The sequence below is a fragment of the Chiloscyllium plagiosum genome, unplaced genomic scaffold, assembly GCF_037043375.1.
Source record: "Chiloscyllium plagiosum isolate Xiang-an unplaced genomic scaffold, Cpla_swu_hap1 HiC_scaffold_27, whole genome shotgun sequence".
Classification (NCBI taxonomy): domain Eukaryota; kingdom Metazoa; phylum Chordata; class Chondrichthyes; order Orectolobiformes; family Hemiscylliidae; genus Chiloscyllium; species Chiloscyllium plagiosum.
The window spans coordinates 65,469,911-65,497,103 of record NW_028270165.1 but is presented as its reverse complement, the minus strand read 5'-3'; the positions used below and the strand labels follow the sequence as shown (position 1 = coordinate 65,497,103).

Genomic DNA, 27,193 nt, shown 5'->3' with positions numbered 1-27,193 from the left:
TTTTAGCAAACCCTTTATGACAATCAGGACAATATTGACATCCACTTGGAGTAGTGACAACAAATCAAAAATGACACTTTTCATGACAAACGCGACTTGTATCAATAGAAGGTTAAAAAAACTGACAGAAAAGCAAGTTAGATTAGAGAAACGAATTGCTCTTTCACTTTCTGTGCAGCATGTAAGTGTCAGAGATCGTTTCTTAAAATTACTGCCGCTGCTCTACATTCCTTCGAATTCAGTGAACATACGTCAGCATGACGTCTCACCTACAACATTCGAGCAAAGTAAAAGCATTGAAGAATGGCCTCACCCGAGCACATAATTCTCACATCCTCTTTATGAGAACAGTCGTCTTGGTGACCCAATGGTACTGAAGGACATTCCCAGAGAAATGATTCGTTTCCAAAACACTTCACATCCTTCCACCAAATGTGGCCTGAGCCCGGTCCAGAGGAGGAAGGGAGTGTCTTATCCAGTGCTTTTCCACAACCCAGTTGTTTACAAACGACTTCAGCGTCTACCACATCCCATGAATCATCACAAACTGAGCCCCATATTCCATTGTAGTAAATCTCCACTCGACCAGCACAAGGGCTTCCACCATCTGACAGCCTTAACTGAAAGTGATCTGTGAAAAAATTACACATTCAATGCACATTCCCTTCATCGCTCAGGGCCACATAATGTATAGATACAGGAAAGAGCGTTTTAAATGTTCTCATGAGAAGTACTTATTGTGCTGAAACATAATTTCTTACAAAATTAATAGATCAAGTGTAACCTTTTAGCAAGAATGTATAGCACATAAATGTTTCAAAATATCTTATTGCACTTGGTACTGCCAGGTTCAGTTTCCCTTTCAATGTTGAACATTCCGTGAAATATTTTGCAAACAGTTGCATTTGTGCTTTCTCTTCCAGTCACTCCGTTTATGTCTGTCCACATGTTACTTTGTCTAATGCTCACCCTATTTTATAGTGCACATAGCTGTACGTTCGTCCAATATAAATACCGTCTCAGGTTTCCTTCATCAGCGCACATGGGAATACTATACCTTACGAGAATATAACTGAAAGACAACATATATATTGGAGTGAAAGCAGTAGCACTTTGAGTAGTTGTAGAAGTGTAAATACTGAAAGGGGACGAAAAGTCATTTCAGGTTATTATCACGTGTACTTAGATACAAAGGTCCAGAACTAATTCACAGAATCACAGATTTAAGAAGTCTTCAGCACAGAGAAAGAACCTTCGGCCCACAAATTCTGTTTCTGTCAAAAACAAGCTCCTAAATATTGTAATCTCATTTCCCAGCACTTGGGTTCGTCCTTAACTCCTTCGCATCACAAGTGCACATCCAAATATATCTTAGATTTCCCTAACGTTTCTGCCTCTACCACATTTACAGGCAGTGAGTTCCAGACTACTACCCCGCCCCAAGTGGATGAAAAAGAATATCCTCAGGTCCCTCTGAACCTTCTGTCCATCACCTTAACTCTATGCCACAAGGTAAGCAATTGCATAACATAGGGGAAAGATTCCTTCTTGCTTATTATACACCTCAATCCTGCCCATACTCAGTCGACTCTGTTCAAAGGAAATGAATCCAAATCTGGCCAAGTTGTCTTCATAGCGACATGTTGTTCATCTCAAGAAAATCTCTCATCCGTTTCCCCCTGCATTGTCTCCATTACTGTCAAATCCATCCTCTGACATGGATTCCTTAACTGCACACAGTTTTCTGCTCTGGTCTAAATCATGCTTCTTGCAGTTTGAGAATAAACTTGTGCGCCCTTAAAACACTGTCTTCAGCTTCTAACGAACCATTTTATGATCTTTACAGAGGAAAAGTGAAGCTTCCATCAGGTCAACAGCATAACACCTGACACGAGAGGAGACCTTCCCTGAGCTCATTGCTTGCAAACTGCTTTTCTGATTGATGGCAAGTCACCTCTACTGATTGAACATTAATGGTCATTTCGACTAATGGAGTCCGAGAGATGTCCAGCACAGAAATAAACCCTTCAGTCCAACTCCTCCATGTCAATCATATATTCTAAATTAATCCACTCCCATTTGAGAACATTCCGCCCACATATCGCTAAACCCTTCCTATTTATTCACAAATCCAGATGCCTTTCAAATGCTGCAATTGTACTATCCTCCACCATCTTACTGTGAAGATATTTCATACATGCAACCTCTTTTGTAACAAACATTGTCCCTCAGTTCCATTAGAAAACTTTCCCCGTCACTTTGAACCTCTGCCCTCCAAATTAGGATTCCCCTATCCTGGGGACAATGTTATTCAACTCATGCATGCCCCTCCTGATAGAATAAACTTCTGTAATGTCACCCCTCAGCCTCCGACGGTCCAAGGGAAAACGCCCCAGTCTTTTTATCCTCTCCCGATGGGTCAAACCCTCCAACTCTGCTAACATCATTGCAAATCCTTTCTGAATCATTTCAAGTTAAACAACATTGTTCTTCTAACAGCGAGGTCAGAATGACACACATGATTCCAATAGTGGCCAACCAATGTAAAGCAACAGCATGACTTCTGAACTCCGATATTCAATGGCACTAATCAATGAAGGTAAGTGTACGAATCACCTTCTTCATTGCACTGTCTGTCCATGCCTCCAATTTCAATGCTGTTAGAGTCTGCACACCGAGATCTCATTGTTTGGCAGGAATCCTCAAAACCTTACCATTAATTGTATAAATCCTCCTCAGATTTTAGTTGTAAAAAGCTGCATCTCACATTTATTTAAATTAATCTCCATCGCCCACTCCTCGGCATTTTTGCCTATCTGATCAATATCTGTTTATATTCATTCTCATCAAAATTTCAAATCGCCACGCCAACATCACTCTCACAAAATTAGAAATTTGCTGGTGAAATTCAGCAGGTTTACTGGCCTCTTTGGGAAGACATGTGAGCATTTCAAGTCGACTGACTCTTCATCAGAACTAACGCATTCCTGTGCACGGGTGTCAACTTCAACTTTATGTTAAGAAACTGTAATGTTTGTATCCGATAACAAAATTGTGTTCATTTCTCACATTCATCCATCTGTACCCCCCCCCCCCCCCCCGCCCCCCGCACACAAATACACCACTCCGCCTTTCGTTTGTTTTCATCCCAGAGAAAAATAATTGCTCTGAGTGACACTAACAAGCAAGCAATGTGCATTCTCAGTTAACTCAGCAGAAGGCTATTTGGATTGATATTTCTGAGCAGGTTAAAAAGTCAAGAATTTACTCACCTGAACAGAGAACACCCACGGCACTGCCTTCAGTGGCAGACGAAGTCAATGTTTTGGAGATCCTGCAGTCCTGGAGCTGTGATTCCTGTCCATTACACTGGACAACATGCACCCACGGACCACCATCACTCTCCCCATACTTTGAAGAGTTATACATTTCTAAGGCATAACCGCAACCCAGCTGTCTGCAGACAACGTTGGCATCATTTTGATCCCACATGGTGTCCTGCACTCCACCCCATCTTCCTTCGTAGTAAACTTCAACTCGGCCATCACAACGGCTTTCTCCATTCACTAGCCTTAGCGCCCAATTTTCATCTGCAAAATAAGAGTTACTGAGAACAGCGATTGAAATGAACACAGATATTTGAGAATTGACAATCACAGGAAAATGTATGATTTTTAATCATAAAGATAGTCTGTCCAATTACGTTTCCTAATACTTTCATCTTTGCCACCGCATTTCTTTTGTCAAACAAAGTGAGTGAGGTGTCAATGTAAAAGTACTGTTATTCTGTGACAATGGGGAAATGCAAAATAAAGTCTCGTCATGAGCCAACAGCCTCATCCATTGAGTTCGATTCTCAGTCTACAGATACCACTAGAATGCTTTGACCGTTTATGTGCTGTCACTATCTTTATTGCTGACGGCAGAACACGTTGCACTGAGCAAATTCCCCCCAACATAACTGAGACAACGGTCAAGAAGATAAAGGGGATTTTGGAACAAGTCTCTTTGAGGACACCAGGAGAATTATGACATAAAAAGCATTGTAATAATTTGGGATGGCTGCTAAGTTTTAAAACGTGAGGATGTCACTTACTAACATTTCTGTTGATGTTCACCATTTTCTTTTGAAAATGGTCTTCATCCTATTTGCATTTCCAAACCTTTTTAGAAGATACACACACGTGATTTTTGCAGAGACATTTCTGAAGAATGTCATGTCGCTAAAGTGTTGACGCTTGTAATTCAGATGGTTTATGCATTTCGCTGGGGGAATGTTGGTAAATGTATGCTGTGGAATTGGAGCCTAGTTTCAGACAGTGATCCAGGAAATGAAGGAGCATTGAAAACAAAACCCATCCAGCTCCTAATGTTTGTCAGGGAATCAAATTTGGTATCGAAATCTGACCTACCTTACAAGGTCTTCAGGCTCACATGAGTGGCAGAATCCTATTTATTTGAGTGTAAATAAAAACTTAGTTGAAAATAAATCAGGCATCAGCGTAAAACCTGGACTCACTGGTGACATCACCATCCCCTGAACGACTAAATATATGAATTACAACCGGGTTAAATGTTAGTGCAATATTCCCGTTCTAAAACAGTACAGAAAGTTTCGAAGTACGAACAGAATTAGTAAACCAGGCAGATTAGATGGATTTTTGAAGCGACAGGGGTTTGACATTTTAAGATTGCGGCAGTTGCATGCAGAGATTTAGGAAAGTAATTGTCATCTCGGATGGTATTTAGGACAGGTTCAGAAATTTTAAAAATAATGTATATTTAATACACATTAACTTCCGAAAATTCAAATAGCACAACTGAGAAAGTCATTCCACCAAATCAAGCGTAAACTCTTTTTTCGTAACTTGGATCTGGTGGTTCAGACAGTGTGCCACTGTCGGAAATTCCCGAATGGAAGATGGTGGAGTTTAAACTCAGTTAACAATCTGGAACTGAAACTCGCCTCTTTGATGGTGACAGTCAAATGATCATCTATTATCCTAACATCTCATCTGGTTAATAAGTTTCCGTTATGAAGGACATCTGCAAGTCTGACTGCTTCTAGCGACATATGTCTGCGGATTACTGACCGTATGGTTAACAGGTAAGGAATTTCTGAAGTGCCCTAGTACACAGCTTAAGCAGAGATTCATAACAAATGGCCAACAGACCATGCCCTCACCAGCGTCACGGCATGAAGGAATAAATAAAATAATTTAGAACTTTGACTGCATAGAAGCTATGTTCAGTGACAGAACGATTGTGGCAGATGACGCACCCGAGCAGATGACATTGGCTATATTTCCACGTGAACAGTTGAAGTTTTCCCCATGTGAAGCTGGACATTCCCACAATCGTCTCTCGTTTCCACGGCATTTGTAGTTTTCCTTCCACGGTGGTAGGACTCCCCTCCCAAATCGAGCATCTCTCGGGATCAACTTTACGGTCCCACATAGAAGGTGCTCACAGACCACACTGGCGTCTTGTAAACCAAAGTAAACACCACACAGCGTTCCCCACTGCTCTCCGTGCAAGACCTCCACTCGCCCAGAGCACCTGTTCTCCCCACCAACCAATCGGGGTCCACGGTTCCCTGTTTTGGAGGAGATTAAGACACAAATGTTTGCAAATACCTGAAGACTGGAGCAAGATGCAAAAAATAAAATAGATTGAATCTCATCCATTCATAGATCAACATCCGGACATCATAGATTTAATTTTTCAAAACAATTCCGTTTATTTTATGAAACTATTTGTAACACTCACACCGAAAGTATTTTCTCAAAATACTGCTTGTTATCATCTATCTCTGATCTGGAAAATGAGGACGCAACGTTTTACATGTTGCAGTCCCTTGTTGGATAAGGTTTTTGGTCCCGACTGCTCGTGGTGTTTAGAGAGACTTTGGAGACCATGCAGTAATGTTAAAGTCAGCATAGTGTTGATGAACATATGGTTACTCACTCGTTAGAGAGCGACACTGGCGGTGAATTAACCTGATATTCGCCGTTCGTCATTTGAGGGACTAGCTAAGAAGGTGAGGATCTTCATGGCAACTTCGGATTGCGGAGTTAATAAAATAACTCTGTTGGCAACACCTGCATCGCAACCCAGTCACTCAGCCAACTGAAATAACAGATCCCGTCAGGGATGCAACAGTTCAGTGCGGCTAACAAGGCAAATGCATTCAACATATATTTATATCTGAAGATGATTTCTTAACAAGGACAACAAAGGAGTTTACAAGATTGAGATAACTGAGATATTTATTATATGGAAAAGTATTTTGTAAAATAAAATTTAGAGCGTCCAGGTGACCAAATCATGACCAGTGCATCAGACGCTGGCTGCAATAGGCAATTGCAATAATGTCAACCTTTATTCAACCATCGAGGTCATGGTAATGAAGGCAATTATAAGTTGCGAACGTGTATCATTTCGGAGAATGGGACATGAACTTTGCCAAGTTTGCATTAAGATGCAGAGTATCCGTTCAAAATTAGCCCTGGGTATCAAATATTGATGAGTTCAAACCATTGTTTATGCCATATGAAAGATAGAAACGCATTGTTAAATTATGTGGAACACATAATGCATAAAGTGTGTCCTGGTGCTTGAGGAGATGCAGATAAGCCATACTCGAATAGATGCGCGAACAGGGTTCTATTTTCAACAAATGTGTATTGGACAGGCAATGGATCGTTTTGAAACAATAGAGCTGAATCACATACAGGTATGCGAGAATATTAACTGCTTGAACAAAGCAAGGAAGAGGACCTTTTTCGGCTAGCTGATCATCGAAAGAGTAACAGGCAGTAATATTAAGGCTTGGGGTAAAGGGTGTGTTGCATATCCGAATGTTGTGAACCAGACTACTGACAAAATGCATACCGTTGTAAAGCACAATGTGTTACGAAGGCAAGATAAATTTATACCAACGTGAAAGGTCAGATAATCAGAAAAATCGCCAGTAAGGTGCAGAATGCGATGGTGAATAAATGAGCATGATAATATTTATCAGCCTACGAGTTTTTGTGAGCTGGAACATCTTGCTGAAGAATTTGTTTGGAACAGTGATCTTCAATGATTTCCAACAGTCTGGTAACATTGTTCAAAAATATAATCGGGGCAGGGAGAATCAGAGAATAGACTATTGGCTTGTCATGAATTCACTTCAATGAATCTGCATCGACTAACGCTTAATATTATCGTCAGTGATCGACCTTTAATCAATATTGATACTAAAATAAATTGAGTGCAGACGGTTGAAGAAATGTATTTCCCAATATAATTGATATCGTTTCAAAATATTTAATTTCCAATATTTGTGTGTATATATGTTATCACATCACACTTGTGCATGATTACACTAGAACCCTTAAGGATGAGTCGAGATTTGTCACTGTTGCTGAAATCCCAGCGTCATCACTCTTACAAATATTAAGTGGAAATGAATCTGTTTTTTCTTTCAGTACGTCTGTACTCACCTGAACATATCAGGGTGACATTGTTGTGTCCAGTACAAATCCGGTGAGTGCTTGAAGACCGAGGGCACATCATCACCTGAGTCTCATTGCCCGTGCATTTAAAGACCTCCGTACCCATGAGCACGGTACTGCCTCCAGAAAGAGCAGAACTTGAAACAGACATGGCCACTCCACAATGAAGTTGCGCACAGACCACATTGGCGGATTGCAAATCCCAGCCAAGGCCACACACTGCTTTCCAAGTGTCACCGAACAGGACCTCCAGTCTGCCGAAACATGGGGCATTCCCAGGCACCATTCTCGGAATGACGTGCTCTGAAAACAAACGCATTGCATGAGAAAAAAATCATGTAATACTAACTCACATTGTTGACTGATGAACATATGTCTGATTAATGATAGATCTGGCACATCTGGATAGACCTTCTTCCATTACTCGGTGTGGCCTTGCAGGCCTGTCGACCTCATTTGTGGTCAACAACAGATTCCTGGCCCTGGTCCGACAGAAAGCGACACTGGAGTGGAAACAGTAACAGGAGTATTCACCTCTCCCATTATCTTCAAATAATCACACATTATATCATGCTACCAAATAAATCGGTGATTTTATTATTAATATTTTAATAATTAATGGGCAGTTGTCATTTAACGAACATATCCCTTTCTGGTTTCAAACAGGACCATCTTGTATAAAATTGCACAGAAACGGCAGTAGACTTTTACCTGAACAGATGACACTCGCATCATTGTTGTGTGAGAGGGAATAGTCGCCCCATTCCAATGATTGACAGTCCCGCAGGGCACGCTCGGACCCGCTGCACTGAACATTCCAGGTCACAATGGGTCCGGATCCTCGTCCAAAGTGAGCCCCGCCCGGGGCAGAGACCGCGGTCCCACAGTCCAGCTCCCGACACACAACAGCAGCATCTGGCAGGTCCCATTTATAATCAAGCACAATTCCCCACTGCCCCTTGTAGTGAATCTCCACTCGGCCAGCGCAAGGACTGCCCCCATTCTCAAGTCTCAGCCTCACAGTCTCTGTAACATATAGAGTTAGCAACCAAAGTGAACACTGCATTATTGTAAAAGCTCCATTTACAGCCTGCATTCCCTTCTCACAATGCAATAGGAGTGAGGGCATGGTAAACATACATGCTATCGCAACATAACTCAGGATATGTCTTGTGGATGGTGAAAGGCGAAGGGTCATTTGTAAAAAAAAATGCTCACTCACAGACAGCGAGTGTCAGAGAACAATTTCCACGAAAACAATTCCTCTAAACTGGCCAACGTGAGAAGATTTTTATTTCTCATTCATATGATGTTTGAACACGGAATAGCGACAAAAACACAACTGATGCGCCCTGGGAACATCTGAACATGAAACAGCACTTCCGTCTGCCACAACCACAAATATTGTGGGATGTATGGTCATGTGATCATGCTGTCACTGCTCAATAGTGAGTGAGATAATTCATATAAATTTCCAACAGCAGCACTGTGTGTGTAGCTGAAACACCACAGTATCTCCACGTATTTAGTCTCTCTCTCTCTCTCTGAGTAAGAACTGTGAGGAGGTATTGATCCTTCACACCCTCCTCCCAAAAAACCCTGAAATGAGAAACCTACAGGAGGAACACACCCCCATTAGTTATGAACAAACAACTGTTCAACTTGAACATTGAGGCAAGGAGACAATTAGCCCAAATTCGTGTTTGAATGGAATCATCAGAATATAGGATTCGACTCCATATGAAAATAACATACATTTACCTTTACTATCGTCCTGAGTTTCAACAAGTCTGCCTGAAATAGAGGGATGAAAATTGAAGTGTTACAATTCAATTTAAAAGTAGAAATCCATTAAACCAAATGCAACAAATGCGGGCAATAATTATCATTAGTTTGCCAAATAATCCTATTTTACACAGAGGGTGGTACGTATATGGAATAAGCTAGAGTGGAAGTGATTAAGGTGGGTACATTAACAACATTTAAAAGATATTCGGACAATTACATGGGTAGGGACAGTTGAGAAGGATATGAGTCAAGTGCAGAGAAATAGGTTTTGTGTGGATTGACATTTTGGTTGGCAAGGAACAGTTTGGGACAATGGGTCTATCCCCGTGCTATGACTCTTTATGATATCTGGAAATTTCACACCCTCATTTCATGCAAAACTGATAAAAGCAGGAAATATAATTACTGCAATTATCAAATATTGTTAGTTTTCTTCTAAAGTTAACCGAATTGTTTCTAGACAGAGAGACACGCTGCCAACTCTATGACTGTACAGCTCGTCACTGCATTGCCACCTTCCTCAACATTGTGATGATCCCCGTAAAGAGCGACAATACTCCCCAGTTATCAATGCAAGGCACCCCCGTCCAAAGATTTCAGCAACTTAGAAATTTTACTCGATCAGCAATAATGAAATAAACAATGACTATCAGTGCTTCGTCAGCAACAAACTCCCGAAAGTATATTTACTTTTTAAGTGTTGGCCATCTTTAATATACGGCTTTATCATGTTCCCCTATCAACATGGCGACAGCATCACGAGATTCACTCATCAACAATATCCAGCAGGAATTCTCCATTTCCCCAATCCTGGAACAGGAAGTTTCATGGTGCATACAAAGAAGCAGTTCAATATGTAACTGTCCATAAACCATTCTTTGGTCACAACACAGGTCATTCGGTCCAAGGGGCCGATGCTACCTCTTTGCACAAACTGCTTAATTTGCTCCAATGCCTATCCTCATTGCCAACAAATTATTGCTGTCAGTATTTTTAACCCACTTTCAACTGCACTGGGGACAGGATGGAGATGAACACGCTGTGTGCTTCTTTTTTTAAAAGAAATAATCAAGTGTTTACTGAGTTTGCCCTGTTATTGATGTTACTAACAATATATTGTCCTCCTCTCCGAAACTGATAGAGGAATCAAAATACATTTTCAATTCAAATTAATGTAAATTTTTTCCCAATGTGCGATACAGTTTGATGATTTTTAGCTTCTTGAGAATACTATCTCATGCAGTTTATTTTTAAAATTCGATAAATCTCGAATTGCTTGTTTTGAATCCCAGAATAATTTCCTTTATGCTTTCAAGCAATCAGACGACACGGGTCATCTGTCCATGTGTTAATAGTTGGTCGCTCACTGTGATTTATTCAATCTCTGCTGTACAACATCTCTCGTGAACTGCATTCACCGGCTTGACTGATCGTTCACCTCTTTATCATGCGTAAGCAATATCCTTACAATTCAATGCTAAATCTTTATTGCTTTTTAAAAACGTAATTCGTCGTTGAAAATGAACAGGAAAAATCTAAAACAACGGCTTGCAGGCTGATCCATTCATCAGATGTTTGATGTTCTTTACTAACTGGAGATTTTTGGAAAACAACAAATCCCTATCAGATCAGTGGCATCATTGTGAGCACTCTAACTGATGGGAGAACTGATGCAAACTAAATCGACTGAAGAGCTGTTCGTCACGATTTCAGACAGATGTAACTAGGAATAAACTTTGCTGATTTTGAACACGTATGTGTTCAAAATCATTGCAGAGGACATACCGTCCAGCGTGGAATCAGATGAGAGTCAATTAGCGTCCTGCACATTTCACACCGCTAAAAGAACATAATAACTCGGAGCAGGAGTTGGCCATCTGGCCCGTCAAGACTGCGCCACCAATCATTTAATGAGATCATGGCTGGTCTTTTCGTGGATTCAGTTACACTTACCTACCTATATAGATTAGATTACATTACAGTGTGCAAACAGGCCCTTCGGCCCAACAAGTCCACACCGACCCGCCAAAGCGCTGTGAGACAGCAGTGCTAACCACTGTGCCACCATGCCGCCCACATTCTCCACAGCCCAGAATTCCTGTACTGTTCAATAATCTATATATCTTTGTTTTAACTTCATCCAACAAGGTAGTCTCAACTATTTCACTGGGCAGGGATTCCACAGATTCACAACAGAATGGGTGAAAATCTTTCTCTTCACCTTACTCCTAAATCTTATCCTCCTTGTTTTAAGGCTGCGTTCCCGTGTTCTAATTTCACCCGCAGTGGAATAAACCTCCACGCTTCTATCATATCTACTCCCTTCATAATTGTATATGTTTCTGTAAGATTGACACCTCATTATTCTAAATTCATATGAGTATAGTCCTAGTCTTCTCAAGATCTCCTGATAAGCCAAATCTCTCCTCTCTGGAATCAATGCTGTGAACCTTCTCCGCTCCTTCTCCCGCGCCAGCACATTATTTCTCGAACACAGATTACTGCCTACTTCAAACTGAATGTTATGTCTACCAAGATGGCAAGTTGATTTCCAAGTCTGCTTCAACTACACATGAGGGACATGAACTTCATTTTTTAACTGTAACGTTTATTTAGATTTCAAATACTAATCTGTATTTGACAGACGTTTTGTAATTCGATTAAAGGGAATATAAAGGAACAAAATTATTGACAGCAGCAAAAATGCAGAATACTTGTCGTTTTTGGATGCGAATTAAAACTGAACACACATTAATTACTAAACTTAGAAACTAAACAATACATTCATCTCCCATTTGATATTACTTCACTGATTCATTTAAAAAACGTATCAGTTGGATTTTACGATCTACCCGAGTCGTAGAATAATGTCGAGAATAAAGAATTGAAGTCTTAGTGAAATAGAAAACATTGAGTTGAACGTGGGAGCGCTGGAAGTGATCCTTGTATTTCTTCTTGACTAATATCGAATTTATAAAAGAGCAATAGTGCATTAAGAAGTCAGCTATTCATTACTTTGACACGAGGTGAATATTGAAATGGTTTGCGCAACTTGCAATTTCATATTTCATGCCCTTACCTAATTATTTAACAAAGATCTACTAAACATAATGAATGGAGCCGTTCACCATCTCGTGCTTTGGCATCTAATCAAAGAATGTTGTTACTTCGAGGTAAGTAAATATTAGATAAAACAATCCAATTTGTCTCACCGTTTCACAAATTGAAAGGACGCAGAGCGCACGATGAAACAAGTCATGCAGAACCAGAGTAAATTTACTTCTCTTTCAAATCTATTGTCACATCTTAGTAGCCACTAAGACTGTTCATCTCCAGTTACACAAACTAAATTCAGAAACCTTTCTTTCAATGGTTCTCAGCAACCTCTTTATTCTTGCATCGGTCCCCAATCGGGTCCCCTTCCAACTGACCCCCGAATGCTTTTAATTAAATTATATGCTACAGCGTCAGGACTTCTGCCTCTGGTCGTCAAACTCACAATACGAACAATTTCACAAATTAAGCCAAAGCAATTGAGACACCAGGCTGAAGGCAGAAAAGAAAAGTGCATATGGAAATTCTGAAACAAATTTGAAGAATGCTGGAGAAACCCAACACATGCGGAGAGAGGAACAGTGTTAAAGTTGCAACTCTGTTGTGACCCTTTATTTTCTAACCTTCTGTTCTGTGTGATCGCATCAGACTCGAAACATTATATGTGCTTCACTCCTCATTGATGTTCCTGAGTTCATCCAACATTTTTGAAGTTTCTTTCAGACATGAAGCTGTTATGCATGCTCCCCAAAATTCATGTTAATAAATTTATAATCAACCTCCTTTCTTCATATGTCAGCTCAGAAAATAATTTTCTAAGTATTCACATATACAGAATTGAAAACTTAGTCTGAACAGTGTTGATGTGCATTTTTTAAAAAATCTTCTTCCATATATCTTCGGCTAAACCGGACAACAACTAAGCTTCAAAGGAAATACCAGTTCAGTCTTCTGAATATAAAATGCAATCCACTTTCAGTATCACTTTACCCGTGATTTGTGGGTAAATGGATTGACCATTGATCGTCAATAAAATCTATGCGCACTAGTTACTCTAACCCGACATTCCAATCTCGAGAGGATGATTTTTTAGATTAGATTACATACAGTGTGGAAACAGGCCCTTAGGCCCAACAAGTCCACACCGCCCCGCCGAAGCACAACCCACCCATACCTCTACATTTACCCCTTACCTAACACTACGGGCAATTTAGCATGGCCAATTCACCTGACCTGCACATCTTTGGACTGTGGGAGGAAACCGGAGCACCCGGAGGAAACCCACGCAGACACGGGGAGAACGTGCAAACTCCACACAGTCAGTCGCCTGAGGCGCGATTTGAACCCGGGTCTCTGGCGCTGTGAGGCAGCAGTGCTAACCACTGTGCCACCGTGCCGCCCACAATTTTAAGCGCTGCGATATGCTTTATGAAAATAATCCACAACATTCGGATTCAAGCACTTACTTCATTAATGCACATGGAAATACGTACATGGGGAGAATGAGAAAATAGGTTTGAATATCTTGGATAATTCATGTCTCTGGATAAGTAGGAGTAAACTTTCCAGAGATTGAGAGACCCGAATTTACCACAAAGCAATGTATTTCTGTATACATGAACTCTCTTCACATACGCTGCCATAGCATAGAAAGTATCTTATTTAGCTTAGACTTTCTACACAGTGGAAACAGGCCAAATGGCCCAACAAGTCATTGCTGACCCTCCGTAGAGTAACCCACCCAGACCCATTTCCTTCCGACTAATGCACCTAATGCAGTGTGGGCAACTTTGCATGGTCTGCACATCTTTGGACAGTGGGTGGAAACAGAGCACCTGGAGGAAAGCCACACTTACACAGGGGCAATGTGTAAACTTCACACAGACACTCGCCCGAGGCTTGAATCAACAGGTCAGTTGGTGCACGTATCTTAGCGTCCTCGATTCTCTGTGGGAAAAGGAGAGGGCAGATCCTGTCGGGTTGCTCACTCAGCAGATTGTCTAGTCATTTGGCAGAATGCTTCACCATTAGAACGTTCTAACAAGCACGAAGGCATCACTTGGGAAGGGCACAAACTGCCAGATCTCTCATGTACACCTAGCTAGTGTGCGGCTCCATATAATCATCTGAACCGGGATGCCCATCCTTTCACGACAAGTGGAGAACAGGTTCCAGAGTTTCAGCATTATTTTCTTTCTGACTCCCAAAGATAATAGCTGTGAGCAATATACAAACCAGCGATATTAACAGACATTCGCTACTTACATTGCTGCATTAAACTGCCATGCACTTTCAGAAGCTGGAAGGCACTTCGCACAAAGCAACGGGCTTCATTTACACACCGCCCATTATCTGAACAACTTAAACCATTCACTACCAAGATTCAGCCACAGTAGTTGCGCCATCAAAGTTAACTCCAAGAATTCAGCTAAACTCCTTCACACAACCGAACAAAACTGCAGCCACACTACCTAACAAGGTGCACAGGAAATTAAAAGTACAGGTACTTTCAATTTCCCATGCTGATTGGAATGGCGTCGTTGTTCCTCACTGATACTTGATCATGATTCTGTAATTCTCTCCTCACATATTGTTATGTACTGAGCCTCAACTAATGCAGTGGACCATGAGTTCAGGTCACCGCCACCTGGTTGGATTTTCTGTAACGTTGACCAAGCCAGACATTCTCATAGTGTTGAACAAAAAGAAAAAGTGTCATGAAATAAATATCGGAATAATAACTGTCACCTCGCCCATTTGTCACGAAGAATAAAGTTCGAAAAGGATTTATTTTGGATATTTCATTTTTGAAAGGCTTGCGTGATGAAAATCGGAATGTAAAACAATATCGAGGTAAACATGCTAATTCCACATCAAATAGTGGAAAAAACCTTGAATGCGGTGAACATGAATTAAGTAACATATGTAAAAATCACAACTCCAGATTACAGTCGAGCCAGTTTATTTGGAAGCACTAGCTTGTGGAGTGCCGCTCCTCTATCAGCACAACGACATGGTGAAGGAGCAGCGCTCTGAAGGGTAATGCTTGCAAATAAACCCCGTTGGACTCTAACATGATGTTGTGTGATTTTTAACTTTGTCCACCCCAAACCAACACTGGCTCCTCCACATTAAAGTAACCTCGGTCCACAAATAATATCACAAAACGGTCAGGCAGACCATAGGTATAATCTGAGAGTATAATCCCTTTGTGTGTGAGTTCAATCAATGGTGACATAGTGCTGACTGGTGTTTTACTGACACCATGTTCACTGTTAGCCCAGAATCCGGTGCATCCAAATGTAACAGACAACCGTTACAGCTGTTCAGAATTTCTTTAGAAGATTGAAAATTTCTTCCTTCCTGGCTTTCCTTCAGTGATAACACCGTCAGCAAAAGAAAATTCAAACCAAGATAAGACGCCTAATCTGCCTCCATATTCCTATTCAGTTCATGTCTAAAAGTAAGTCTAGCACAACTCTCATCAGAGAATGGGTACAACTCTCACCAGAGAATAGGAGATATGTTTAAAGTGAGTTCAAATTTTCGAAGAGTTAACTCTGCCAACAAAATGATATTACTGTTATCCCTGCCTCAATTTGCAGCTCTCTTGCCCCGACACAGAAAGGTAATTGTTTAAACCCGATTCCACCGGTTTGAGCATAAAGTCAGCGCTAAAGGAGCAGTTTGGTTCACAGGTCAGTTGGTGCACGTACCTTCGCGTCCTCGATTCTCTGTGGGAAAAGGAGAGGGCAGATCCTGTCGGGTTGCTCACTCAGCAGATTGTCCTAGTCATTTGGCAGAATGCTTCACCATTAGAACGTTCTAACAAGCACGAAGACATCACTTGGGAAGGGCACAAACTGCCAGAACTCTCATGTACACCTAGCTAGTGTGCGGCTACCCACACTGCTCTCTCAGTGATTGCGGGGTTTGGAAGAGTGGCGGGGACACGGGTAGGGACTTAAAACATATCCTACTGGAATGGTCCTTTGCAAAAGATGTCTGGCGAAAGATGTAGTACTTTCTGTCGAGTCTCTTCACAAGCAGCTCTTTGACTCAGGACACAGTGGTCTACGGTCTGTTCCCCAAGACACACCCCGACACTGAAACAAACAACTGCACCTGGAAGAGCACCAAATCGCTGAAAAATGCACGTTTGTTGGCATTAAACTCTTTGGTATTCCAGGGCAAGTATTTGACCCCGAATGAGGGTTGCACAGTGGCACATTCCAAGGACCAGGACTAAGTGTTGAGGGATGTATAAAAGGTTGGGGCAGCTGTCACTAAGGCAGTGGAGAAAGACCACTGTCTTAGGTCTTGCTGCAGAAGGTATATGGGGGTCCGTTCAGTTACCAGACCCCCCTAATGTCTCAAGTATATATAGTTACAATCTTATCCATGTAAGACATGCCTTTAGAGTGTTGCTGTAGAGAGACAAATTCCAGTGTTTGTTTGTCCTTCATACAGGATTGTACAGAAGTCAGAGAAAGTGAGGATTGTAGATGCTGGAGATCAAAGACAAAAAGGGTGGTGGTGGAAAAGCACAACTGGCCGGGCAGAACCCGAGGAGCTGGAGAGTCGACGTTTGAAGCATAAGATCTTTATCCTGATGAAGATTTTATGCTCGCAACGTCGAACCTCCTGTCCCTCGTATGCTGCCTTACCAGATCTGCTTTTCCAGCACCACACTTTTTAACTGCGGTACAGTAGTGACCTGTTTCAATGACTACCTATGTATGTAAAGGTATTTTATACATACAGTTTTTATTTGGAGAGAGAAAAGAAGCATCTTTCTGTAAAAATGTTTACAGTAATTTGACGGAATTTTTTCAACAACTTTCCCAGTCCAGGAAGAAGAGCTTTTGATATTGGCCTGGCCAGTGCCAATCATTCGACCAAATTCAGTGAATAACAAAACTGGCGAACAAAGGAACTGTGCATGTTGGAAATCAGAAACAAAGGAGAAATTGCTGGAAATACTTCGCGGATCTGGCAATATTTGCAGACAGAAAGCAGCGTGAATGTTTCGCTTTGGTTATTTGAAGATAACCAGTTAACTGTGCTCTTTATTAGAGCGACAATTCTAACAGATTTCATGGAATAAATTGCCTGCCAAGTTTCCAAAATTACAGAACTGTCTGAACAATAAAATATAACAAATTAGCACACAGCGCCTTTGTTCCACTGAGGATGCGAACGGCTAACTGCGCCCTTTGTCACAGCAATGTTTCTTACACTTTCCTCGGAGGAACTTGCCTGTCACGTTTCCTAAATTGCAGAACTGTCTCAACAACAAAATGTACCAAATTGGCCCAGAGTTCCTTTGTTTCACTGACATTGTCAACGGCGCTATATAAATGCATCAGTATCGAGAAAGTTTTGGAATATAAAAAGACGAAATACTAACGAAAATCAGTGGCACATCAAGCTCCTAGAAATGCAAAGATATTCAGTTTCTATTTTACACTCTCCCAAATATTGACGAATAAATTAGGTAGATATTGTTCAGCAGGTTTCCCGACCACACATACTGTTAAAGCAGCGAAGGGCACTGTTTCCAAACACACCCGAATTGTCTGAGTAGGTTTTCAACTCTGTAATCTGTACGGAAACTACGAATAAGTGCAAGGATTGGGGGTGAATGGGGGTTGTGGTTGGGGAGCTCTGAAGCATCAGAATCAGTTCCATAAAAAGTCAGAAAATAATGAAGACAAAATAAATTTCATTCCTTATCATGCCACTATTTCATCTCGCATAGACTGATCATTATATTTTTGCCACATGTATGTTACCAATCATTGACCTATAAATGGTTGAGAAAATGTATTCAAGAGACCATAACTCACAGTTCAATAGCTGCAGAAGAAGTAAGTTCACGAGGTTTACAAACATCGTCCCAGCTGGTGGTTCCAGATCAAATCTGAACGTTAGCTGAATGCTGATCACAGATACTGAGCAGCAGTTAACATATCAAGTAACTCCTCGATTTCTGTAACAGTTAGTTCCTTCACCACGACTTATCCAGGGGCTCGTGTTTCTTTCCATCAACCAATAGATTTTGATGTGAGCAGACTATTGAGTAAACTCTGTCTTCTCCACCAATGAGAAATGCTGTGACCATTAATGGATACAATGAAACCGGGTTCCAAACGCTAGTTCATCTTAACAGATCAATGACGCTTCAGATTTGACTTGGAAGCGAGTCCCCACGCCGGAATCCATATCACAGAATCACACCACCACAGGAGGTTGTTGGTCTCAGAATCTTTGAATATACTCTGCAACTCAGCATCTCCACGAGCAGCTGGAGAAAGAGCTCAATTTCCATTTCGTCACTTTCCACTCTTCAGGACTAAAAATGGAGACTAACACCTTCAGAGCTGAACCTCTACCCTTCCTTTACATTACAAGTAACCCCTTTCCTCCCTTATATATTCCTGTCCTGTCGACATTGGTCTCAGCACAGCAGACCCACATTAATCTCATTCCTCCAATCCTTAGCACCTATTCTGAGTCATAATTCTGTCTATTACTATAACTATCAGTCCGTTGTTTATCCTCTGAGCACACAGACCACCTGTTTCAGTCTCTTCTCCTCCCCCGTCTGTGCACAGTATTAAAAACTGTCATTATCCAGAATAATCACATTTGATTCAAAATATTAACTCGCTTTGTGTGTCCACACACGCTGCTCAACTTGTTGTTTTCTTCAAATGTTGGTCTTGTTTGTTTATAAAATCAGCTTTCCGTTATTCTAAAAGTGTTAAGCATTGAATTAACTTTTAGAAAGACTTTAAAAAGTCCCCAAAAACCTTATCTTATTTTTACTACAGTTCGTAATTTCTATGTCTCTTCTGCAAACTTGTTCCCTCGTCTCCATCACTATACTTTCTAATATTTTACTCATCAGGATCATTCGGTAGAATTTGTCCAACCCAGTTGCGAGAGGAAATAATTGTTTTCTTTTCCTCATCCTATGCAAAATCTGCTCAAATTTCAAATCATGTTGATTTCCCTCCTTGGATGGTCAGCTCTTATGGGACGGAAACAGTGCAATACAACAATTATTCAAATTATTCAAGTTTGACAAATATCAAATTTCCTCTTGATATGCCTCATCTTTCAAACTTGCAGGGCCTGACATCATGGCAACTGTGACGGTACATGTAGAGCGGAGAACGTAGAATATCGAACATTACAGCGCAATACAGGCCGTTTTGGCCCTCAATGTTGCGCCAACTTGTGGAATCAATCCGAAGCCGACCTGTGGAATTAATCTATCCTACAGGAGTCCATTTTCATCCATACGTCCGTCTCGTGACCATTAAAATGCACTTAAAGTTGGCTGGTCTGCTACAGTTACAGGCAGTGCATTCCACGCCACTCCGACTCTCTGAGTAGACTAAGTTATACAAGAATGGAACAAGTTTGTCACTTCATCAGAGAAAGTGAGGACTGTAGATTGTGGAGATCAGAGTCGAACAGTGTGGCGCTGGAATAGCACAGAAGGTCAGACAGCAAGCGAGGAGCAGAAGAATCGACGTTTCAGACTGAAGGCTTTCATTGGGAATGAATCGTGGAGACTGGTAAACTGCATTTTTTGCCACTAACTGAGATGGCAATAGATTTAGTACAGGTTTTGGTTTGTCACAATGCAAAAGTTTCCAGATTCTGAAACAGAAACAAGTCTGGAAGAATAGGGATGGAAAATATGAACTGTCTGTTCTAAATTCGAGGAAGGGAGAAACAGGGATGAACAGGCTGTCCGGTTAATTGCAATATTCTGAACAAGGTAGCGTCCACCATAAACAATGTGATAACAAGCATCAATTGGGGCAGACAAAATTGAAATTAATTATGGAAGAGAAGTCGTGGTTTGAGAATTCCACAATATTTTGATGAGGGAACTTTTATATTGAATATGGGAGAATCTGTCCATGTGATATCGACGGCTCATTGAACACTTTTGATAAAATCTAGCGCAAGAGGTTGGTGTACAGAACTGGAACCTGCGCTATGATATGTGACATACAGGTCAGGACAGAGAACTGTCTCACTGATAGAAAAAGTTGTGCATTTTCAGTGGGAAGGAGGTGATAAACGGAGTGTATGGGAAATCGAAGGTGGGGCATTAGCTATCTACAGCGCACTTCAACGATTTTGGATGAGGGGATCAAATGTGACTTTGCGAGGTTTGCTGATCAGAACCTTACAAACAGGCTTCAAGGCCTTCTGGACAAGTTGAGTCAAAGAGAAAATGCGTGAAAGATGCCGTCTAACTCGGATCAGTGTAAGGTTAACGACATTGGACAGAAAACAGGAGAGAATAGAACACCAGAGAGTAAAATAAATATTGAAAGGTATGTTAGTGATAATGAACAAAGAGAAACGGATGACCCGGTACCCCATTAACTGAAAACAAGGAAACAATTCCGAGACTAAAAGGTAAGTGCGAATTTGACCTTCTTTGAAAAACGGGTTCAGTCCAAGAATAAAGGTTTTTTTTAAAAAAAATGCTTCTACAGAACATTGCAGAGACCGTTGAAGTATTATGTGCCGTTTTGATCGCCTTGCCTAAGATACAGGGCTTTGCATTGGAATAGTTGCAGTGAAATCTACCAGACTGATATCGAGCATAGCAGATGTGTCCTGGAAGGAAACATTGTATTCATTGTGTCCACAATCATTGGTGAGGATCTCATTGAAACGCAAATACTTCTCACGGCCTTGACATGCAGGATGCAGGTTTGATGTTCGTCTGGCTTATGGCATCGAGAAAAATGGGTCATGGTCTTGAGATACAGGTTTGCCATTTCATAGGGTTGCACAGAGATTTTGGCACTCAGGGAATTGTGAGTGGAATTCTCGACAAGATTGGGATGTCATTGGGTACATTCAAGAAAGATGCATCAGTTTCCTACCAGCGTGAAAACTGTGGAAGCTAAATGTAGAAGGTAAAATTAGAACATACAGCGCAGAACAGGCCCTTCGGCCCTCGATGTTGCGCCGACCTGTGAAGTATTCTCAGTTCGTCCCCCTACACTATCCCAAAATCATCCATGTGCTCATCTATGGACTGTTTAAATCTTCCTAATGTGGCTGAGTTGACTTCATTAGCAGGTAGGGCATTCCAAGCCCTTACCTCTCTCTGTGGAAAGAACCTGCCACTGACATCTGTCTTAAATGTATCACCCCTCAATTTGTAGTTATGCCTTCTCCTACAAGTTGACGAAATCATCCTAGGAAACGTACTTCACTGCCTGCCCTGTCTTAACCTCTGATCATCTTGTATGTCTCTGTCAAATCCCCACTTAGCCTTTTTTCCAATGAGAACACAAATTTATCGGTCTGCATTCGTATGAGAGAGAGAGAGAGAGAGGGGGGGGGGGGCGATAGAGACAGAGACAGAGAGAGAGAGAAAGAGAGAGGGACATACAGAGAGAGAGAGAAGATTGGTAATGTGTTCAACTGGAGGATCACCATGAAGTCACCTAATAAAAGCGCAGCACTCCAAAAGCTTGTGATTGCGAATGAACCTTTCAGACTTTAATTTGGTGATGTATGACTTCTAACTTCATGGATATAAAACGTAGAATTTGAAATTTTGAAACCATTTGTTAATGTAAATCGATATCTAGCGTCATTTCATTCTACCAACAGTTTCATTGAAATGGGTGGAACAATGCACAAGAAGATCAGCGATAGTTTCAGGACAATCTGCTGTTCAGACAACTCTTTCATTGCACTTTGGGGCATGTGGAGCAGAAAGAGGGATATTTCAGATATTCTGGTGTCTTCAATTATGGAATGAAATGCAGATCATGACCTGAACCTCAGACCATTTCCCTGTAATCAACTTCACAGTTCTGTTTAAAATTCCATCACTGGATAGGGGCAGCGCTGTCTCTGCCAGCATTTATTACCCATCGCTATTTCCCCTTGAGAAATCCGTCATGAACTGGGTTCTTTAAACATTGAACACGAAATGCTGCGGTTAGACCGACAATGCCGTGAGGGAGGTATTTTCCAAGATTTTGACCCAACGGCAAGGAAGGAATGGCGACATAATTTCAATTAAGATAATGAATTGCACAGATGGGAACTTGGTCTGTTCCCAAATATCTGCCGGCCTTATTCTCTGGGTAGAATTTCTCGTGAGTTTGTAAACTGCAGTCTGAGGAGCCTTGGTGAATTTATTCAGTACCTTGTGAAAATACTGTACATTGCTGTTACTGATGGTAGTAGATTTTTGTGGATGTGGTCACAGTCACTCGAGCTGCTGTGGTCCGGATGCTGTCAAGCTTCTTGAGTTTTGTTGGAGATGCACCCAGTCCGGCATTGGGAGTACTCCATCACTATGTTTCCCTGTCCTAAGATTCAGCGAGACATGTTGAGTTTCCCAGCATTATCGATGCTTGATTAAGAGCTAAGTTGCCCTGGTGGAACTCAGACTGGAAGTCAGCACACACTTTATTACCGTGTGGTTCCTATTTGACAACACTGTTGGTGACCCCTTCCAACACATGGCTGCTGACTGAAAGCAAGCGGTTTGGACAATACTTGGCCTAGTTGGATTTGTCCTTTGGTTAACATAGGAACACATGTGGCCCATTTCGCGCTCTACCTCGGGACATAAATAGTGCAGAGACATTGATATAAAGGTCATCATGTCAAATTATCCTTTTGCAGGTAACCACTCTTTACGGAAGTGTAGATCACAAAATACCTGAAACAAAATTGGATAATCACAGAATACAAAATGAAGTTGTGGAAGTGTGTGTGTTATTTTCTCTCCCTGAAAGTCTGTGATCAATGTTGTTACAACAGCATCAGTGCTGTAACTCAGTTGTTTGTAATATACATAAGTGTTTTGAATGAAACTGTAGGTGCTCTGATCAGTGACGTCCTGATTGTCACACTTATCATCAATACCGATTTGGAATCCACATCGCTCCTTTACTACTATAAGGCCTGTCTCTGTCTTATTCTCTGCTCACTCTCCACATCTCTTTCCCTTGAGCATCTTAGATAAATTGCACATAAATCAGCATTATCCAGCCCTCTTCAGGTCTGAATAACAGTCAATGGACTCGAAACATTAAAATCATATTTGTCCCAAGTTTCTGCAGATCTTCTGTGTTATTAATTCAGATTGCCAACACCATCAGAACTTTGATCGTGTGGCCATGGTTAAGAAACTGGGTACAGTTTAGCGTTATAACTACATTCATTCACATTATCAACAATTTCCATTTTATCCTGTGCTGTTTTGATCTAGTCATCTACAAGACAGCGCCTGCACCATGTCTCGCAGATGTGCTGCAGAATTTCACATCATATATGGGTTGTGTTACGATACAGGGCAAATTGCCAATCATCTGAAGAAATCTGATCTTTCAGACAGAGGCAAAATGCATGAACACACATTTTGATATCATAAATGCTGGACGTTACCAATGAATTGATTGCATCGAAGAGCCGTAGCATGTTGTTAAAAAAACACGCAGAAGCATATTTTACAGCAGATCATAATTTGGAATTTGGCAGGATTTATGTAAGGTTCAGTGTATGAAAAGGCAGCTTCTCATTCTGCAGAACATCAGAAACGTCACTGCGCGTCTTGCCTTTCTGTTCAAACAACAGGAAACACCTGGTACCGTGGTAAATTCTGTACTCTAATGTTGTCGCCTGTTTCTCCTTTAAAATAAAAAATATCAGATGGAAAAAGCAGTAAATTCGGAATTAGAATATACACTCAACAGAATCTCAATGGGGGCGTCAACATGGAAGAGCACATCTCAGCTCCAGGCTCATGTCAACTGGGAATCTATAAATATGTTAACACCTTAAATCCTGAACGGTCGCACAAAATTTCTGAAATCTAGTTACTGGTAAACAAACGTCTAACAGAATGATTCAGCGTGACAGAAACGATCAGTTTGAGATTCAATCAGTGCGAACAAACGTGAATTAGGATCCAAGACTGAGGCTACACGTTTGGAGACAGTCTGTCTGTCACAGAATCACTGAGTTGCAATAGCCTAACAGACTGGGATGAGTTTGTTCGGCCAATGGTGTCTGTGATGGAAATGTGTTGCTGGAAAAACGCAGCAGGTCAGGCAGCATCTAGGGAACAGGAGAATCGACGTTTCGGGCATAAGCCCTTCTAAGCGATTCTCCTGTTCCCTAGATGCTGCCTGACCTGCTGCGTTTTTCCAGCAACACATTTCCATCTCTGACCTCCAGCATCTGCAGACCTCACTTTCTCCTCAATGGTGTCTGTACTGGCTTTTCAAACACTCATGATTACCTAATGCCCGTGTCCTGTCTTAATCGGATAATCTTGCAAATATTTGCTTCCATTTTCATCTAATGCTGTGGCAAGTTTCAATCTGCATTCCCCAAGTTTCCAGGCAGTGCCTTCCATATCGTGACGTCCATCTTCGCTGCTTTTGCAGATCTCTAAACTATTGTCGTCACCTGCTTGTCCCATTTTTTTTCGGGAATGCTTTCTCCCAATCTACTCTGTCCACATCTCTCAGGCAGGCAGGAGGAGATATGAAGCATGTGCAAGACTTAGAAATCATTACCACAGAGAAATGCAGAAGATATAAAGTTGCACTGAGTCGGAGCAGGGATAAAGCAATGGGAATTAGACAGAGAAAGACGTTGAGCACTGATGTCACAGAATTATATGATCACACCATAGAACATAGAACAGACCTCCAAAGGAGCTGATCTTTCTGCCCAATATGCTTGTGTCCACCATGATGCTGTTCTGAACTGATTCCATTTGCATGCATATGGTCTGCTTCTCTCTATCCTCTACCTGTTCATTCAACTGTCTAAACACCATTGTTGATACCATAACTGTTCATGCCACCTCCCATGGTAACACATTCCAGGTACTACTATCTTTGAGGTTAAAAACTCACTTTTCCTTCCACCTTTCTGCCTCTCAACGTAAAATTGTGCCCACCAGTATTGTACATTTCCGCCCTACGGAGACTCTGATTATTCTCTTTGCCTCTCCCTCTCATAATTTTAAATACTTCAGTAATCTCCCCCTCAGCTTCTGATGCTCAAACGGAATAATCCACGTTTGTCCAACATCTCCTTGTGGTTAATACATTCCAATCCACCAACATTCTGTGAAACATCTTCTGCATGCTCTCCAAAGCTTCCACCTGCTTCCAGTAGTGCAGCCTTCAAAACTGTGCATGGGCCTCCAAATTTTGCTTGATCGATATATTTTCAGGGCGATTTGCCAACATTTACATTTACTGCCCCGACTGGAGAAGTATAACTGTATAACTTCTTTACTAACTTATCCACTTGTGTTGCATCTTTCAGGGAGATATGGACGTGAACCCTTTGTCAATCAATGATATTCAGAGACCGACCATTAACAGTGCAGTTTCCACTTGCATTTAATTTCCAAAAATGCATCACCATCTCTTGCCAGGTTAAACGCTATCCATTGTTTCTCTAACCAAATGCCTAATTGATCTATGACTTGTTGTGACTTTTGACTCCCTTCCTTACTGTGCAGAATCAGCCAATTTTTGTGTCGTCTGCAAACTTACTAATGATACCACCTACACTTTCATCCAAATTTTATACATGTGGTTAATGACCTGCAGACAGGGAAAAACACGGTTCTGTGTCATCCTGTGCTTTCAATGGTTAATTCAATTTTACACCAAACTTTCCATATCAGCATGGATTCCATATCACTTACTTTTATGAACCAATCTACGATGAGGAATTTATCAGATACTTTACCAAAATCCTTGACCTTCATTGACGTGTTTTCCTCTTGCTGGTGAGCTCCCACGTCCATCAAATTACACTTATTTGGATCCAACTCCATCTGCTATTTCTCTGCTCAAATTTCCAAATGCTCCATAGCCTGCTGTATGCTTTGACAGACTTTCTCACTACCCACATCTCCGGTAATTTTCATGTTTTCTGGAAATTTTCTAACCAGATCAGCTAAATGAATTTTACAAACAATGCAGGTCACAACAAGGATCGTTCTGCAAAGAGATATCTCTCAGATCTCCAGTCAGAAAACAGCTATCAAAGTTGTACTTTCGGTCTCCTCCAACCAAGCCAATTTTTGATTTATCTTACAAACTCACAACCATGAAACCCATGTGGTTTTATCTGCAAGACATACTGGATATTATTCAATGCTTAAGTAAAGTCTTTGCCGGCAACAACATCCACTCACTACCCTCACCAATTATCTTCATCACTTGCTCACAAAACTCAGTCAAATTTGTGAGTCACGGCATCCCACGTAAACCCGTGGCTACTATCTCTAATATGCGTTTTTTTTTACCAAATGTGAGCAAATCCCGTGCCTATGAATCTTCTCCAAGCAGTTACCTACCATGGATGAAAGACACAGCTACATGTAATTCCCTGAATTAACAGCGTTGCTCTTTTTAACCAAAAGGAACTCGTTGGCTCTTCTCCAGTCTCCTGTAGCCTTTCTTGTGGCTAAAGACATACAACATATTCCTCCCTAAAATTCCCATCGTCCATCTCATTCTCCGTTGTGGATACAGATGCGAGATATTCACTGAGGACCTGACACCCTTCCTCTCGCTTTCATCATAAATTCACTCTTTTGTCCTTGAGTCTGTTCACACTGAACACTTGCTCTTAATGCAACAATAACATCGCCCTGATCCTACTGGCCAACAACATTTTATGGTCTGTTTTAGCACTGATAATTCATCTGTTAATGTTTTTTTTTTTTTGCTTCGTTCAAACCTCTCAAGGGTCTTGTTTGATTTCAATTTTCTAAACACTTGCTTCCTTTTCTCATTCTGACT

General features: G+C 41.2%; 1 protein-coding gene across 1 annotated transcript in view; it reads right to left on the bottom strand.

Annotated features, from left to right (window-relative positions):
* LOC148144494 (scavenger receptor cysteine-rich type 1 protein M130-like) overlaps positions 1 to 26,220 on the bottom strand; it is a 33,905-nt gene extending 7,685 nt beyond the window's left edge. The window contains exons 1-7 of the mRNA XM_087975351.1: positions 26,089 to 26,220; positions 23,972 to 24,044; positions 8,214 to 8,528; positions 7,491 to 7,805; positions 5,282 to 5,596; positions 3,273 to 3,590; positions 314 to 631 (exon numbers count right to left, since the gene is read on the bottom strand). Coding sequence (XP_087831477.1) covers positions 314 to 631; positions 3,273 to 3,590; positions 5,282 to 5,596; positions 7,491 to 7,805; positions 8,214 to 8,528; positions 23,972 to 24,044; positions 26,089 to 26,220 — 1,786 coding nt within the window. The remainder of the gene's footprint in view (positions 1 to 313; positions 632 to 3,272; positions 3,591 to 5,281; positions 5,597 to 7,490; positions 7,806 to 8,213; positions 8,529 to 23,971; positions 24,045 to 26,088) is intronic.
* Positions 26,221 to 27,193: the final 973 nt, after the last annotated feature.